Source organism: Alligator mississippiensis, chromosome 2 (genome assembly GCF_030867095.1).
Source record: "Alligator mississippiensis isolate rAllMis1 chromosome 2, rAllMis1, whole genome shotgun sequence".
Taxonomy (NCBI): Eukaryota; Metazoa; Chordata; order Crocodylia; family Alligatoridae; genus Alligator; species Alligator mississippiensis.
The window spans coordinates 60,395,851-60,411,589 of NC_081825.1; the positions used below are offsets into that span (position 1 = coordinate 60,395,851).

Here is a 15,739-nt window from a genome sequence, read left to right on the forward strand (position 1 = left end):
CTCAATTTGAGCCAGAGTAAGCAAATCCTAATATCACTGTCTACATGCGCATTTAAGTACAGTAATTTACTGTACTGTCAGATACCACTTGTATCTAATGGGACTACCCGCAGCACAGTACATTAGTCTACTGTGTCCTAACTGCCATGCACGTATAGATGGCAATGCTTTACTACGCAGAAAATGAGTCTGCTGTGCAGTAAAGCATCTCATGTAGAGGCATCCACTAGGGAAAAGAATAGGCCTACATCCACAAAGAGATCTCAAATGATATGGCACTCAATGTCGAAGTGCTTAGCTTTTAGGTGCTTGCAGTAAAATCCACAGAACTTAACTGCATTACAAAGCTCTGCCTGCAGGACTGCTGGCTAAGGGTATGAAAAGGTAGTGCCCTGTAGCTGATATAAGCTCTCCTAGCAAAATCCTCATGTGAGAATAGCTCTGCCTGCTTCTATTCCTGGGGCTCCAGCTGTCTTGGGCTGCCTGTACAAGAGCCTGGAGGCTGCTCCAATGCGTTGTAATTACAGTGCATTGGAGCAGATTAAATTAATCAAGTCTGCTGGAGCATGGCAATTACTACGCTCAAGCCAGCCTCCATGTCTTGTATATCAGTATCCCCATGCTTCAAAATGGCAGCAGGAGCGCTTTAACTAAAGCTCGTTTGATGAGCCTTAGATAAAGTGCTTCTGCTGCTTATTTTGAAGCATGGAAACACTAATACATGAGACCCTCCAGGTGTGTTAATTAGAGTGCCCCTACCCCCTCAAACCTAGAGCACATGGAAAAATGCCCTTAGTTAAAACAGCAGCATTCCCCAAAGTATAGTTATAGCTTTAGACATGTTGTTTCATAAACCATACATGGAAAGAGTTAGGCCTCCCAAAATGGTATTCACAAAAGGCAGCATCCCTAACTGGAGAAAAGCTAGAAGTAAATGCTAAGGACATGAGTGCCTAATAAGTCCTACTCATTTCCAGGGCTTTAGTATTTTAGCTTTTTCCAGAGCTAAGTGCTACAGGAAGTGCCTCCCATGGGGAAATTTAATGTTAAAAGTTTCACTGTCTACAAACTTGGGCATCTCCAGGTTTAGAGGGTGACTGAAAAAGGATTTTGAGGCTATAACTGTAATATAGATGCTTAAGAACTGCCTGAGTTTCACTCTGGGTCTATGTTTAATTCAACCGTAACCCACCTGAAGTCCTTGACCATGGACCAGTTGAAGTTGTTCTTGAATCTTCCGCAACTCTTCTTGCTGTCGATGAATATTTGCCTCTATCATTCGCGTTCTTTGCTCCAATTGGTCCTTCAGGTGCTGCATAGCTCCTAACTGAGCTGAAAACTGAAACATAGGCTGCAGTGCCAGGCATAGGTTTAAAAAACTTAAATCAGAAACATATTCACTTTTATCTGCAAAAAGATAAAACTAACCCCTCCATAACAGCAGCAAAAGTCAAGCCCCACCTAGTATCATGCTACAGGCACATCATCTGTTGCAGGCTCAAGGAACAATGTGTAGATATAAGCACTTTGTAGATTTAATATTAGATTGACTGCCTGCTAAGGAAAACTCAAAAGCAAAAGAAGCTGGCTTGTGCTCAAATAACCCCACCCTCACAAAAGAAAGCCCTAATTATTAGTTAGGCATCATATGCATCCTGAATGAGAAAAAACACTCAATTGTATATCCTTCAAGATAGATAGCATCAGATGACTTTGCCCATCAGCATGCAGTGTTTCAGATAAGCAGGGATCCTGGTTTTCTCTAATAATAAATCCCAATTTTCAGATTAAAAAAGTAACCCAAAATCCATATTTTTCCATGATTAAAATGAAACACCACTATATATGCATCTATGTATTAGTGACCTTTCATTTTAATCATAGAAAAAGGTGGATTTGGGGTTACTTTTTAAATCCAGAAATTGGGGATTTTTTTTTTTATCAGAGAAAACCAGGATCCCTACAGATAAGCAAGGTTTCTGTCCCAACAGTGCCTACAGGGCGGGCAAAAAATCAATCAATCATCATTCAATTTCCCTGTCTTAAGAACATTTGGAGTCTTGTTTCCACCCTGGATGTGAAATTTTCCATTTCCATGCCCTGCTTCACATTATTGATCTGTCTTCTCCCATTTCACATCATTTCCTTACTAAAAAGTGAGGCAAAACATTAATTTACATTCTGGGTCATACCTATATCATCTTTAATTTACTACTGCATAATGACCATACTTGTTCTTTCCTGGTTCTCCCTTTAAATTGTCTGATTGAAGAGCCATTTGCTATTTAAATTTATGCTGCTAGGCCTAACTCAGCCTGACTTCATAACTATTTTCATGTTATCCCTGCATTTTCTCATGTGTTAAATACAGGATTCTTTCCTGATTCAAAACCTTCTCCATCCTCCTTTTGGACTCTCTGCTTATCCTAAAATCCTCTTGGAATAATTTATCTAGTCTGGTTTGGAGACCCTTCCATCAAGTACTTCCCCACTTTCCTGAGTTAAGATACAGATAATTTTTGCATTTTTTAGTTAAAGAACTTCCAAGCCCCTTCTACATTTAAATCTCTCACTTCTCAGTCCTATTTGCTTCATTACCTGGTTCCCTAAAATTCTAAGTGTGCCCTTTTGAAATCAAAACCCTTAGTTACAGACTTGTAGACCCTTCATTTAAACTGAACTAACTCTGTATCACTTTTTTTTTTATGACCACCTCTTTGTTAACATTCTTGCTATTTACCAAAATCTGGTCTAAAATAGCACAAGCTCTTATTTTTTAAATAACTGACCAGCCCCAGCCCCACTGTATCCTGTCATTACAAGGAGCATCTGTCATCAAATCTGTATCTGGGAAGTGGAAGTCTCCCACAAATACTCACATGAAGTGTAACACTAACATTAGGGACCTGTATCTACATCCAGACTCAATCCCAGATATGCCTCCTATCCTTCCCTAAAGCAATTTGAACTCAGATTATTTTATTCATATTATGCTTTCTTATTTCTCCACAGGCTATGGAATCATCAACATATAAAACAAACACATCACTTTCACTTTTGTTTCTACTGCATTTAACCAGCACATACCTTTCAAACCTGTGTCATATCTATAATAATCTGTTTTCATAATCTAATGCCCAAACTCCTTACATTAGTTGTTTCTTACTGAATAGATCCCTATCATCATACCACTTCATTGCAAGTCTCTCATCCCCCTCACAAATCTGAAAGAGGATGAATTGAGTATTGAACTCTGGTATATTAAGGGAAAGATTTTTTTTAAACTGCTTTTTAGCGCTAGTAATTTTTCATTTGGGCATAGGGATCTTTTGGAAAACCAAGTACTTTTATATCAAAATGACAAACTGCAAAAACAATTATTTGTAGCCATAAAAAAAAAAAAAAAATCAATGGAACATGGTTTTTTTTTCAGGTAAAGTTAATTATTCCTATACAGAGGAAAGTAACAGAATGGAAATTAAGGTGCTTTGAATAAAATACACTTCCATCAGAGCTAATTTAGTAAGAAAGATCTTTAATCCTCTGAACCTAAATTTGATTTTTTGCTGAAAAAGCTGGTCAGTAAGCTGGCATATTTTTATGAATAAATATCCATACCTGGGACATGCCTGGCTGGATCTGTAAAGATGCAGATTGAGACATCATTGGCTGTGCTAATGGTTGTCCAGCAGATTGAGAGCTTAAAGACTGCAATTTAAATGTATATCACAATAATCAGTACAATGCATGCCACACTTTGAGGAAATAATTTCAGGGAAACCATCAATTTCAAGAAGGCAAAAAGTATAAATTTTCTTTTAAAAAAGGCTTAGAATGTTTATAGGCATACAAGGTTCTTTGGGTCAATCTGAAGAGCACATACCAACTGCAGAGGCTTCCCCACCCTGATGAAGAGTTTTAAAAAAAACCCTAAAGCTTGCTAAGAAATTTTTTTCCAACTATTTAAGTTGGTCTAGTAAAATACATCAGATTCACCCAAAGAACCTTGTCTGCCTGTGTCCTTAGACCAACATGGCTACAACCTACACCCCTACAGGACGTTTATATGCTTTAATATTTTAGGAGGAAATCATTTAAGAAATAAATGTTCCCTGCAATATTTGGAAATATGCAGCAGTATGAATATGAACGTTCAACTGATTACATGAATTTCCTTGTTGAGAACTATGTCAAAAGAAAACAAACATAAATAAGGGGGGAAAAGGAATTTTAGAACTGCAGTGATGTAGAAATGTTATTTGCAAGACTGGCAAAGACACTTATTTGTTTTCAATGTTTAATTGATAATGATTACTGTAAAAATAAATTGACACTTTAAATACTAAAAGTTCCTTTGAAACACAACCACCTTATGCAACTGAATTGGGGTACAAATAGCTAATGAAAAATGGCTCGTTTTCATTTTCTATTATTACCAGAGAAGCAGGAACTATATAACTTTTAAAAAGCTTTAATATACCTACTGCATGAAAAATTACAGGAGAATAAAAACAGATTTAAGACCTCAATCCTGAAAACATTTTAGGTATATGCCCACCTTTGTGAACAGTCCTCTTATGTTTTAAATGTAAACACAAATAGTTTTGTTACCCTGACTGAAAATGCATGTACTTACTATTCAAACTCTAGAAAAAAGAAACCGCAAAACCTAGGATCTTCAACAAATGAAAACATTAGATTTTAATGTAGAGATGCTTCTCTAAAGAGTTACCTGGCTAGTAAGTGATGATCTTCTTTGTGTAGTCTTTTCATGGCCAGATAAATTTTGTCTTGGAGGGGTGCTAGTGTCCATTGTCATTTTTGTTGGTGTTGCTGAGATGATCAATGTAAAGGCAAAGAGACACTGTTGATCATACTGAACCTGCAACTCTATCCTCAAATCTAGGAATTCAGTTTCAAATCAAGACATCAAGGGGTTCAGTTCTAAAAATATATTTCAAATAATTGTATAACCTGATAGTATGAAACAAGATTTTATTTTGATATCAGACATTCTAAGGGCATCTTGTTTGGACAAAATATAAAAATTAAGAGTGTACTGATACAGATTTTCTTGGCCAATACAGATAGCTGATCAGCATATCGGCTGATACCGATCCAGTAGCCGATTTACAGGAATGCAGCTGGGCAGCGTGGAGAGCAGTGCCCTGCTGGTAAGTCTGTGGAGGGGAAGGGGAATGGAAGGGGCAGATCGAGGCCACCACAGTGAGGGAGGGAGTGGGGCAGGGGCAGAGGCAGGTGCGGGATGGAGCCATGGGAGGTTTGTCCAGGGGAACAGTGTTTTGGGACTTAAAAATGGTGGCAGGGGTGTTTGAACTAAAGCTCATCAAATAAGCTTTAGTTCAGGCACCTCCGCTGCCATTTTTAAGCACCAGAACATTGATCCCCTGGATAAGCCACACATGGCTCTGACCTACTCTGCCAGGGTCCCATTCACCACCCAGCCTCAGCCCCTCCCTCACCATGGAGACCTCGATCTGCCCCCTCCCCAATACCATCTCCCTCCCCCATGCTTCTTCCCCTCCACAGACTTAGCTGCAGGGCACTGATCTCTAGGCCTGTGCAAAGCTTTGGTCACTAATTCGATTTGGCAGAGATTCAGCCCAATTCAGCAGCCGAATTTCCGAATTTGAATTGAATCAGGAGACCTTTTAATCTCTCCGAATTGAATCGGAATCCTCCAAATCGATTCAGAGAGATTCAATGATTCAGACACAGACACAGCTTTAAATGTTTTTTCTGCATAACTTACAGTACCAGGCAGCTCGTGAATGCTGAGATGCTAGGGCAGATGGAGCATCCCATGGGAGTGTGGGAGGGGTCCCCAGTGTGCCTGGCAGCGGACTCGGAAGCAGACCAGAAGCACTTCCAGTCCAGGTCTGCCGGGGAGCATGTGGGGGACCCCTCCTCACCCCCCATGCTGGTGCCTCCTGGATTGAGGACGGGGACACCCGGGGTCCTTCCACAGCCAATCGCTGAGCCAGGAGGGTGGGGGGGGGAAGAGAGGAGGGGGTATCCATTGCCAAGCAAGCAGGGGGCATGCCCCCATGCTCCTGTGGGATGCTCCATCTGCCCCAGCATTGCAGCTTTCATGAGCCATGGCTGGTACCTCAAAGTATGTAGAAGAAATATTTAAAGCTGTGTCTCTGGCCAAATCGCTGATTCTCTGAACCAGCATCAAATCTTCGGATTTGGATTTGGCTAAATTGAACTGAGACAGTGATCCGAATCAACAAATCGAATTTAGGCTGAATCGGGATCCAAACTGAATATGGCCCTTTTTGCACACCCCTACTGCTCTCCACGCTGCCCAGCTGTGTGCAGCCGTGTGCATACGCACGGTGTCTGGGGGCCTCGGCCAGAAGACATATTATATTTATCGGTGCATTATCGGCTACACCAGCCACAAAAAGCCGATAATGTTAATTTTCCTTTTATCAGTGCCAATTTTATATGGCACCAATATATTGGTGCACCTCTAATAAAAATACAATTTTCTATGTCAATCTTGTAGTACAGAAGTGGCATCAAGCTACCATAGTAATAACAGATGAGCTTCTAAGAGAAATTTCAAAATTAAACTGCTTAAAACTATACAACATATGAATTTAATAAAAACAATAAAACCTAAAGAGTAGAGAAGTAAAAAGACAGTGCTGTTTTCAGTGTTAAATGCTTACATGAATGATCTGAGACTGCAGTATGAGAAGATTTCCTTGAACTCCTGGAGGAAGCAGAAGGTGTGGGGCTGCGATCAAATCTTTCCAAAGCTTCTTTGAGACTTACTGTATTTATATGATTGTCAGACCCAGAGTCCTGACTCTGAAGAAGTGCAAATAACAATGGTTTTATTGGGTGGTTCAGCACACAGCTATTACAGTCAGCAAACACTTATACCCAATTTTAAGAAAATCTGGGAGAAATTCAACAGTTTTCACAGGTAAACCTGCAGAAGGGGAAATATCCTTTTCATTCTCTGGAAGTTTATATAATTTCCATTTTAGGGGTCTGTCTCCAGGTGAAGCAAATCTCAGGCAAAGCCATGAAAACCCCAAAACATACAAGACAAATCTTGTAAGATCTAGGTACTATGCCAGCAGTCCTGTGTTACAACACTGTCTTCCTTCTCCTTTAAGAAAATGATTCCTACCCAACTACACTATGTCTTTTGGATGAAGAAAAAATCATGTTGGGTGAGTGTTCTGGCAGAAGCAGTATTGTCTTTAGGCCAGTAATGTTCAACTGACAGCCCTGCAGGCTGGATCTGGCCCATAGGGGTCTAGAAATTTGGCCTGGGAACCAGGCCCCATGTACTGCATATTTATATACAGTAAAAAGAAAAAGAAATCCAAGGTGGAATATTGTGAAACAATTATTCTCCTATGTCCTCTTCAGCATTAAATAATATTCTACATTTTAAATATATATTGTTAATAGCATAAACCAAACATTATTCCAGTCAGAATAAAAACAAATTTAAAACCTACAGAAGAAAGAACAGAAAGCATATAAAAGATGCTGGGAAGCTCACTTTATCTGCTGTTATCTCTGGAAGAGACTCTTCAATACCAAGTTCTCGCCTTCTTTCTGCTCGAACTTCTGCATAGCTATAGAAAGGCAAACACAATTTTTACATTATTTCCTCTAAAAGTTCATGTTGCTTTGCTCCCATAACAAAATGTAGGTCAGGAAGTTTCATACCATCTTGCTCTCTTAATTTCTAACAAATGTCAGCAATACAATTACCATTTATTTAGAAGAACTACTTAGCAGTTAAAATATTACCTTACTACAGTGTGTGTACAGACAATAAACTCTGGTCTGGAATTCCACTGATGATAAGTAATATAGTAATGGGTTTGTAGCCAAATCCACTGTTGCCCCTTTGTCAGGAACCTGTAATAGCATGACTTTCCTTTCCCATATTGCATTACTGAAAGATATAAAATAAGACCTCTTTACTTTACATACCATGTGAATTGTAATCTAATAACTCAAAGATTTATATTACACAGCATTAAAAAATAAGATTTATATTACTATTAGCTCATATCTGGCTAATAGTATTATAATAACTAAAAACAAGCTGAAAAAAGAGTAGTTCTTTTTAATAAGCATTGCAAACGGCACCAGATTTAACGGGGAATCTGTAACACTAAGAGAGGAATTCTCTAAGTAATTTTAATGTAATTTTTTAAAAGTCTAAGTTTACAAGGAACACTAGCTAAAATGAAGAAATTTCCATCAGCACATTTTCTGAACACTTATTACCACTTATTAAATTTTTATTTAATATTATACACAGGAAAATCCTGACATCTGCCAAGAAACAAAATTTTGATAGTACTCTTATCAGACTTGTACTCAGATTTTATTCATTTCTCATTTCCTCTGGATTCTAGGAATCATGTTGGACTCACTCTGTAGATAAAAGGGTTTTTATAATGAATGTAAGGAGACAAGGGAAATTGAGAAGAAGGAAGAGGATGAGTGAGCAATATAGATAATGAAAAAAGTGGGAGAGAAAAAAGTAAAGAAATAAAGCTAACAACAGGAAAGGAGGGTCAGACGAGAGGAAAACTGAAAAAACGTTAAAAATTAAACTCTCAAAGAAGTAGAAGGAAAATTTTCATAATTTATTTGAATACTTTGACTAGGAATCTTGACACCACAATTGGACTTTTAAATTAAATTTAAGTTACATAATTTTAAACACAAAAAACATTGTCCATTACCATTTTAAAATTAGCAATGTACAGGAATAAAATTTAAGCAAGTTTGTAATACAAATTTTTACTGCTACAGCTGACTTTACCATGAGACAGAATGATAAAGGATTTCTGACACCACCTGGTGCTCTCCACTCAACTCAATGATTAAACAGGGCTTCCACAAAACTTATAATAAATGTTTACATTTTTTGTAGCAGTGTTTTAACATTCACTTACGGTGTTCGTGACATTTTGCCAGATTTTCTAGGTCATCCACATGATAATAATCATAGCCTGATGTCCCCAGAACTTCAAATGGTAAATAGCCTATTATTGGAGGCGCCCTAGTTAATACAGAAATTATTATTTTATTTTCACACAAACAAAATTCAGTCCAATTACAATCTAGTTTGTGTTCTCTTAAAAAAAATAATGTTTATAAAAATTAGATCCTGGCTCTAAATAGTTAATGCTAATCAGTGAACTCTAAAAATTAAAATTAGAATGTTAGTATGTAATATTCATCACAAGGGATAGCACCTGTGATCCAAGAACAGAAACTTCCATTCTAAGCTGTGTCTGGATGTGAACTCTTCATTGGGTTCTTCAACAGTACACATTTCCTTAAAAAAAAAGAAAAAGATGTGATGTCTCTTTCTTAAAACTGCTCTTTTAATGTCAAATCTCTTTCAAAATCAAATTAGTATACAGCAGACAGATTAATGTAAAATAGTGCCTCTTATTTTCAGGCAGTAAAATTGTTTTTATTCATTAAGATGTACACAAAACCAGAATCTATTCTTGCTCACAACAGGCTGGAAGTGTAGTAACTCAGGGTTTGAAAGAACAATTGAATTAAAGCAAGTTATCTGGGGACAGGGCCTTACAACAGGACCCCCCCCCCATGTGCTAATTAGCTCCCCACTTTGACTGGAACCAAGTGTTCTTGTCACAAGTCCTCGGACCCTCCAAAATTTGATATGCAGATGAGGTACAGGACAGACTGGTCCAATTCTACCCACCTGTTTTTTGTTTTGTTTTGTTTGTTTAAGGCCTGCACAAGCATGAGCGCACACACAGGTTTCCATCAGCACCTTGGCCTTTTGGCTAAGATCCAGCATTTTTGGCACCAAAGAGAGGGTGTCAGGTTTGCTCTGGTCTCCTGGTACAGGCTTGGTACTGCAGTACCTCCAGGCCCAGTGCCAGTTAACTCCTGGGGAAGCAAGTACCTGTTTGTTGTTTTGTTTTTTTAAAGGTAACCAAAAAAAAAAAAAAAAGAAAAGTAAAGAAGGGGTTTCTATTGGAGTGCTTGCCCAATGTAGGCCAAGTGTTTTATGGGCATACTCAGCATGGTCTATATTCAATCAACTTCCCATTTGATTTCCATGACTGAACTCAAATCTAGCAGAAATTTAATGATAGACAATGTATTTAATAGGGGGGGCAGGGTTTTCTGCTATCAGACACAGGGCTTTTTTTCTCCATGTTGATTTGGGGGAATGGGGTTGGGGGGAGGACAGACTTATTTTACATTTGAGTAAATACAGTGTATTACATAGCATATTGTATGTCATCTGATTCAGTGGCACAGAGATGCACTATACATAGCTGATGCTATGTTTTCTGCAACAAACTGCAGGACAAAGAAATTGTTATTTACTTCTATTTTAACTTGCTTTTCAAGATGTTTCGTGCACACGTACAATCTGCTTGTAGGTATGCATGTACCAGGGCACCCAAATCCTAGATTGTTGGTAGTAATACCTCCAGGATGCTCAAGGTGCTTTGCCTGACCTCATGCCTCTTGTTAGGGTATAAATCACCTCAATCCAACCCAATTCTGTTGCACTGGAAATGTTATGGTGCTGGATTTCCAAGGACAGAAAAGGAGAACAAATCAAAGGAAGTATACAAAAAACTCTCGAGGAACAACAGTTATCATAGGAATAAGGAACTTCTTTCTTTGTCCAAGTGCTTGTGTGCATCTATATTCCACTTGTATGCAATTTGCAAGCAGTATTCCTGCTGACGGAGCAGCAAAATCTATTTGAAGATCAACCGCAGCACCAATTTTCTCTAAAGTCCTTTATTTTGTGAATGTAAAAAAAAGGGGGTTCTGTTTACATCTGATATACATAGCATCTCCTCACCTCCAGATGTCCAATGTGTAAAGAAAAAGAAAGAGATTAAGTGAATTGTCTGAATGAGATGGAAGTCCAAAACCACTCTGGAGACAATATAGTGTGAAGGTCTCAGGCTTTGAAGAGTTCCATAGATGCTGAAGCTAAAACAAAAGCTTAAAATTTTCTTGTTTGTTGCTGAACCTGTAGCAATCAGTAGGCTACCTTTGCAGCAATAGTTTGGCAGTCAAGAAAAAAAATACAGCTATCATAAGTTTTAAAGGAGATTCTTAAGCATCACAAGTAAGAGATTTAAGTCTCATGGAGGGACTGGATCCTTCCATGGAAGGGAATATTCTGATAAGACCTTTAAAAAAAAAACCAAACAAGTCTCAATCACAGAGTGCAAAAAAATGGAATGTTACTGGACTGGAGAGTGTGGATTGCTGAAATGACTGCTGAAAGCAACCTCGTGGAGCTAAAGAGCTCTGGAGCTTAAAACGAATCCTCAAGAGAAGGAACAAAATCAATAAGAAATTCAAAGGGTAAATAATTTTTATTTGGCCATAAAGCACACTCTAGAACAGTTTTTCCTATTTTTTGGCATTCTAAAACGTTTTGTTTTCTAAAAGCAACCCTCTCAAAGATCAAAAGCTGCTCAAGATCAAAACTGAGAAACGAAGGCTCTGAGGTTAGAGTGTAGGATCTGCTCATAATCTTGTGGAAGCTACATCGCAGATAAGCAACTATGTCAGACAGCTGAATGATCTTCATCTGAAGGGCAGAGTGCCATTGTTGTTCGGGTCAGGCTGGGGTGACCCAGGATGATTTTGATACAGTCCCGTTTTAGGCATAAGATATACTTTGTGATCAGCGCAAGTGGTGGGAGTGCATAGCATAGCATAAATCTCATGGTATCGGAAGGCCGGCCCAAGCTCTGACCATCCTTTGAACAAAACTTGCTTTTGTTGCAAAAAGATCAATGGCAGAGAACTCACATTTGTTGAAAATGAATCTCACTTATTTTTCAGAAACCACTTAAAGTTCTCCATGTTGATGAAGTCTGTAAGAACACTGCAAGCTACTAGAATGTGGAAGCTTTTGAAAGAGATACTTTTCTGGTTCCAAGAAGTTCCACAACTAGACTATTTCTTTCAACCCCACACTGCCAAAGATGTAACAAATTCATACTGATACAATGGCCATATTTTAAAATCCCAAATCATCAGGAGTTTTCTTTAGGGATGGAATACCTACCACACCCGATTACATCTGCCTTCCTCCCAGTTTGGCTCTACACTCTGACATAAATGCATCTGTTACCAGATTTGTTGGAAACAAAGTGAGTAAAGACCTTGTAATCATTCACTGAATTTTTCCACAAGCCTAAGAACAACAGAGCTTGAATATGTATGTGAATCAGCATGACTTCCTGATGTCTGTTGTGCTTAACATTTGTATCTCAGTCCCCCTACAAGCAGTGTGTGTAATCTAGCATATTAACTCACATATTTGTAGTATGTCACATGTCCCTGCAGTCTAGGCAACATCTCATTCTTGGGTAAGACCAGCAGTATTTACAAGTATCTAGAATAGACTGAATTCTCTCTTGGCATAAGTAATCAGTTGCTATACTTGAACAAATAATTAGGGGTGTACCAATATATCAGTTGGCTCTTAGAGAAATGACATTAATCGGCTATCGGCTTTTTTTCATTGTTGTAGCCGATAATTATGGCAGCATGCCTGGAGCACCTTGGTGAGTGCAGCCCAGTTCCTGCACCCCACTGCCAGCCCAAGCCCATAGCGGACTACAGGTCCACCAAGCAGCAGGAAGGGGAGGGGGTGCCGGGGAGTGGTCGCAGGACACTGTGCTCAGCAACAAAGGACCGTTACTGGCTCCTGCTGTCACTACCATAGGCCCCTGCTACGCACACGGGACTGGCACGGAGACATTGGGCTGCATGCAAACAGGGTAAGGCGCCGCATGAGAGAGAATCTGCTCCATCAGGTGCCTTTGCAAAAGCGCCTTCTCCCTAGAAGCCACAGGACCTCAGCTGCATGGGGCTCACCAACACTGAAGCAGCAGCGTGCTCTGGGACTCCGAACACTGCCCACTGCGTACTCTGGGGCTCCGAATGCAGCTGCGGGTAGGAGCCACAGGTGAGAGGGAGACGTGTGTGGGAATAAGGAGGTCACCACCTTCCTCACCAAGGGCTGAAGCAGGCAGGAAGCGTGTGTTTTTCATTTATAACACACACAGAAACACAAGCAGAAAAAAGGTTTATGTCAGTAGTTACTAAATATTGGTTAACGGATTGGCATCAGTTGATATGGTTGGTTAATCATCGACTACCAGTATCAGCCAAGAAAATCTTTATCGGTGTACCCCTACAAATAACTGCTCTGCTGAACTTGATTCTTTGCACTAAATTGAGAACTGATCTGTCTTTTACTATTATTATGTTCTGGCAAGAAAAACAGTTTGAATCCAGTGGATGCGGCTTCCTGGTTGCTGTTGGGACCATCTTGGAATCAAAGTTTTTAAGGTAAAGAAATGCCTGGACCATTTCTTCTGAGGTGAGCTGCATTGCTACCATACATTTTCTTAAGATCATTTGGGCTGACGGACTCTGAGGCATAGTACAGGATAATGGCAATGAGAGTTGAACTTAAAACTCAGACACTTTCCATAGTTTAGAAGGCAGCTACGTGGAAATGAATATCCTGTTTAGAGAAAGCAGCTTATAGTCTCTTTGACTGAATGAAAAAATAAAAGAAACTAGGAAAACTACAGATAACTGTTTTCTTAAGAGCATTCAGTTTCCTTAAAATCAAGGTTAAGCCTCAGATTCTTACTTCTTTTGGGCATAAGGAAGTAACAGAAGTCACTCCTTTCTCTATGCTGTAGGGGAACTTTCTCCACAGCATTAAGATAAAACACAGATTGCAATTCTTGGAACAATGTAGACTAATAAGATAAGTCCCTGAAAAAAGGTGGGTAAGGTAGACTGTGGAAGCACGGGGATGAACCTGAAGGTCTAGAACGCACTGGTCTTTAGCAATTAAGTTCCGGGGAGTTAGGAAGCAAGGTAAACTGATCCCATACAGACAGGATGAAATAGGAAGATCCCCAAGGGGTAGTCTAAAGCAACCTGGGGAGCTCCAATTCATAGAATGTGTAGTCCAAAGGATCTCAGGAATGTTGGGTGACTCCATCACTTATGTTGAGAGGGTCAGTACATACGCCATGTTTCCACTAGTCATGCAGAGAATCAAAGGGGTTTTTTTAATTCAAGCGGCTGCAAGAGCCACCCTAATTAAAGCGCCTGCAGCATCTCATGTATTCAGCATCCTGCGCTTTAAAATGGCATCGGGGGCCCTTTAACTAAAGCTCGTTCAATGCACGAGATGTGGATTCTCGCATAAGATGCAAAGTAATCAAGTCTGCTCTGACGCACTGTAATTACAGAGCATCAGAGCAGCGCCCCCACACTGTAATTACAGCATGTTAGAGCAGCGGCCCTGCACATCTACCGACACCCGTAGGACTGAAAGGGACTCAAGAGTCACCTGATCCAACCCTACTCTAATGTAGGAATGCTACTCCATCATCCCTATCATCAAAACTTATCCAGCCTATAAGACTGCTGCAATCAATGACTTGATGCCTAACTGGGAAGAGAAATCAAGCTGGGCTCCCTGGGTGTCGCCATGGGTCCAGTAGAGCTCAGTATCTCCATTTGTGGATTAGAGAAGAGAACTGAGGGTATAAACAAAATGTATACTTGGAGCAGTTTCAAAAGAGGTTTTACTGAATTTGCTCCATCCAAGAGTAAAGTTTGGTCCAGTTATAGCTCAATAGTATGAAAACAGGCTTATACACATGTAACAGTTACAGTACTACATGAAAAGAACTTGGAGGTTATAGAGGACTATAGGCTAAATATGAGCCTACACTATGATCCTGTTGAAAAAATAAGCCAATAGCATATTTTGCTGGATTAATAGGACTGTTCCCTGATAGTCGAGGGAAGAGATTTTTCCACTTTATTCAGAACTACCTGGAGTACTGTGTCTAGGTTTGCACACTTCACTTCAAGGAAGACATGAACAAAAATTAGAAAGAGTCCATCAGACGGTGACAAAAATTATTAGAGATCTGGGAAACATAACTTATGAGGAAAGGTTCAAAAACTGAAATTATTTAGACTGTGGAATAGAGAAGGCTGAGCAGGGGGGTTTGATAACCATTTAAGTACCTGAGAGGTGATTAGAGAGGATAACAACAGACTATTCTCAGTGGCTACAGGGGTCAGGACAAGCTATAACAGTCTGCAAGAAGGGAGATTAACATTTGGTATTAGGAAGATCTTTCTAACTATGAAGGTAGTTAAGTACTGGAACAGATTACCTAGAGGTTGTGGAAACTCCATCATTAGAAGTTTTTAACTACAGGTTAGACCAGGGTGGGCCAGGTCTAGCTCACGGGCCAGATCGGGCTTGTGGTGGACTCCATTTCCCAGTAGCCCCTACCCCCGTCACTGCAGTGGTTTCCATAGAGACTTCAGCAGCTGCAGGGCCCTGACAGCACAGGGCTAGGGTTTCCACACAGACCAGCCCCGACGGTGCTAGCAGGGTGTGTGGCTGGGTGGGGTGCTGCTCTGGGGCTGGGATCTTGTGACAGTGACAGTGTGCTCCACAGCTGGGGCAGCAGAGTGATCCGTTACCCACATGCCTCTGGCAGGGTTGTGCAGGCAGAGGATTGTGGCTCTGCCCTGGCTCCAGACCATGCTGTCATCACTGCAAGATCCCAGCCCCGAGTCCCACTACTGACCCCGAAGCACACCCCACCCAGCCACACACCCTGCCAGCACTGCTAGGGCT

General features: G+C 40.1%; 1 protein-coding gene across 8 annotated transcripts in view; it reads right to left on the reverse strand.

Moving 5' to 3' along the window:
• Positions 1-15,739, reverse strand: part of CLOCK (clock circadian regulator) — a 119,089-nt gene that overhangs the window by 16,361 nt on the left and 86,989 nt on the right. For 6 of the 8 annotated variants that reach the window (XM_059721749.1, XM_059721751.1, XM_059721748.1 and 3 more), the window contains 8 exons: positions 9,273-9,355; positions 8,970-9,076; positions 7,807-7,954; positions 7,553-7,628; positions 6,702-6,843; positions 4,733-4,833; positions 3,619-3,708; positions 1,193-1,351 (listed from right to left, as the gene is read on the reverse strand). In XM_059721749.1, the coding sequence (XP_059577732.1) occupies positions 1,193-1,351; positions 3,619-3,708; positions 4,733-4,833; positions 6,702-6,843; positions 7,553-7,628; positions 7,807-7,954; positions 8,970-9,076; positions 9,273-9,355 (906 nt within the window). The remainder of the gene's footprint in view (positions 1-1,192; positions 1,352-3,618; positions 3,709-4,732; positions 4,834-6,701; positions 6,844-7,552; positions 7,629-7,806; positions 7,955-8,969; positions 9,077-9,272; positions 9,356-15,739) is intronic. The other 2 variants (XM_059721750.1, XM_059721754.1) reach the window with 1 other exon arrangement.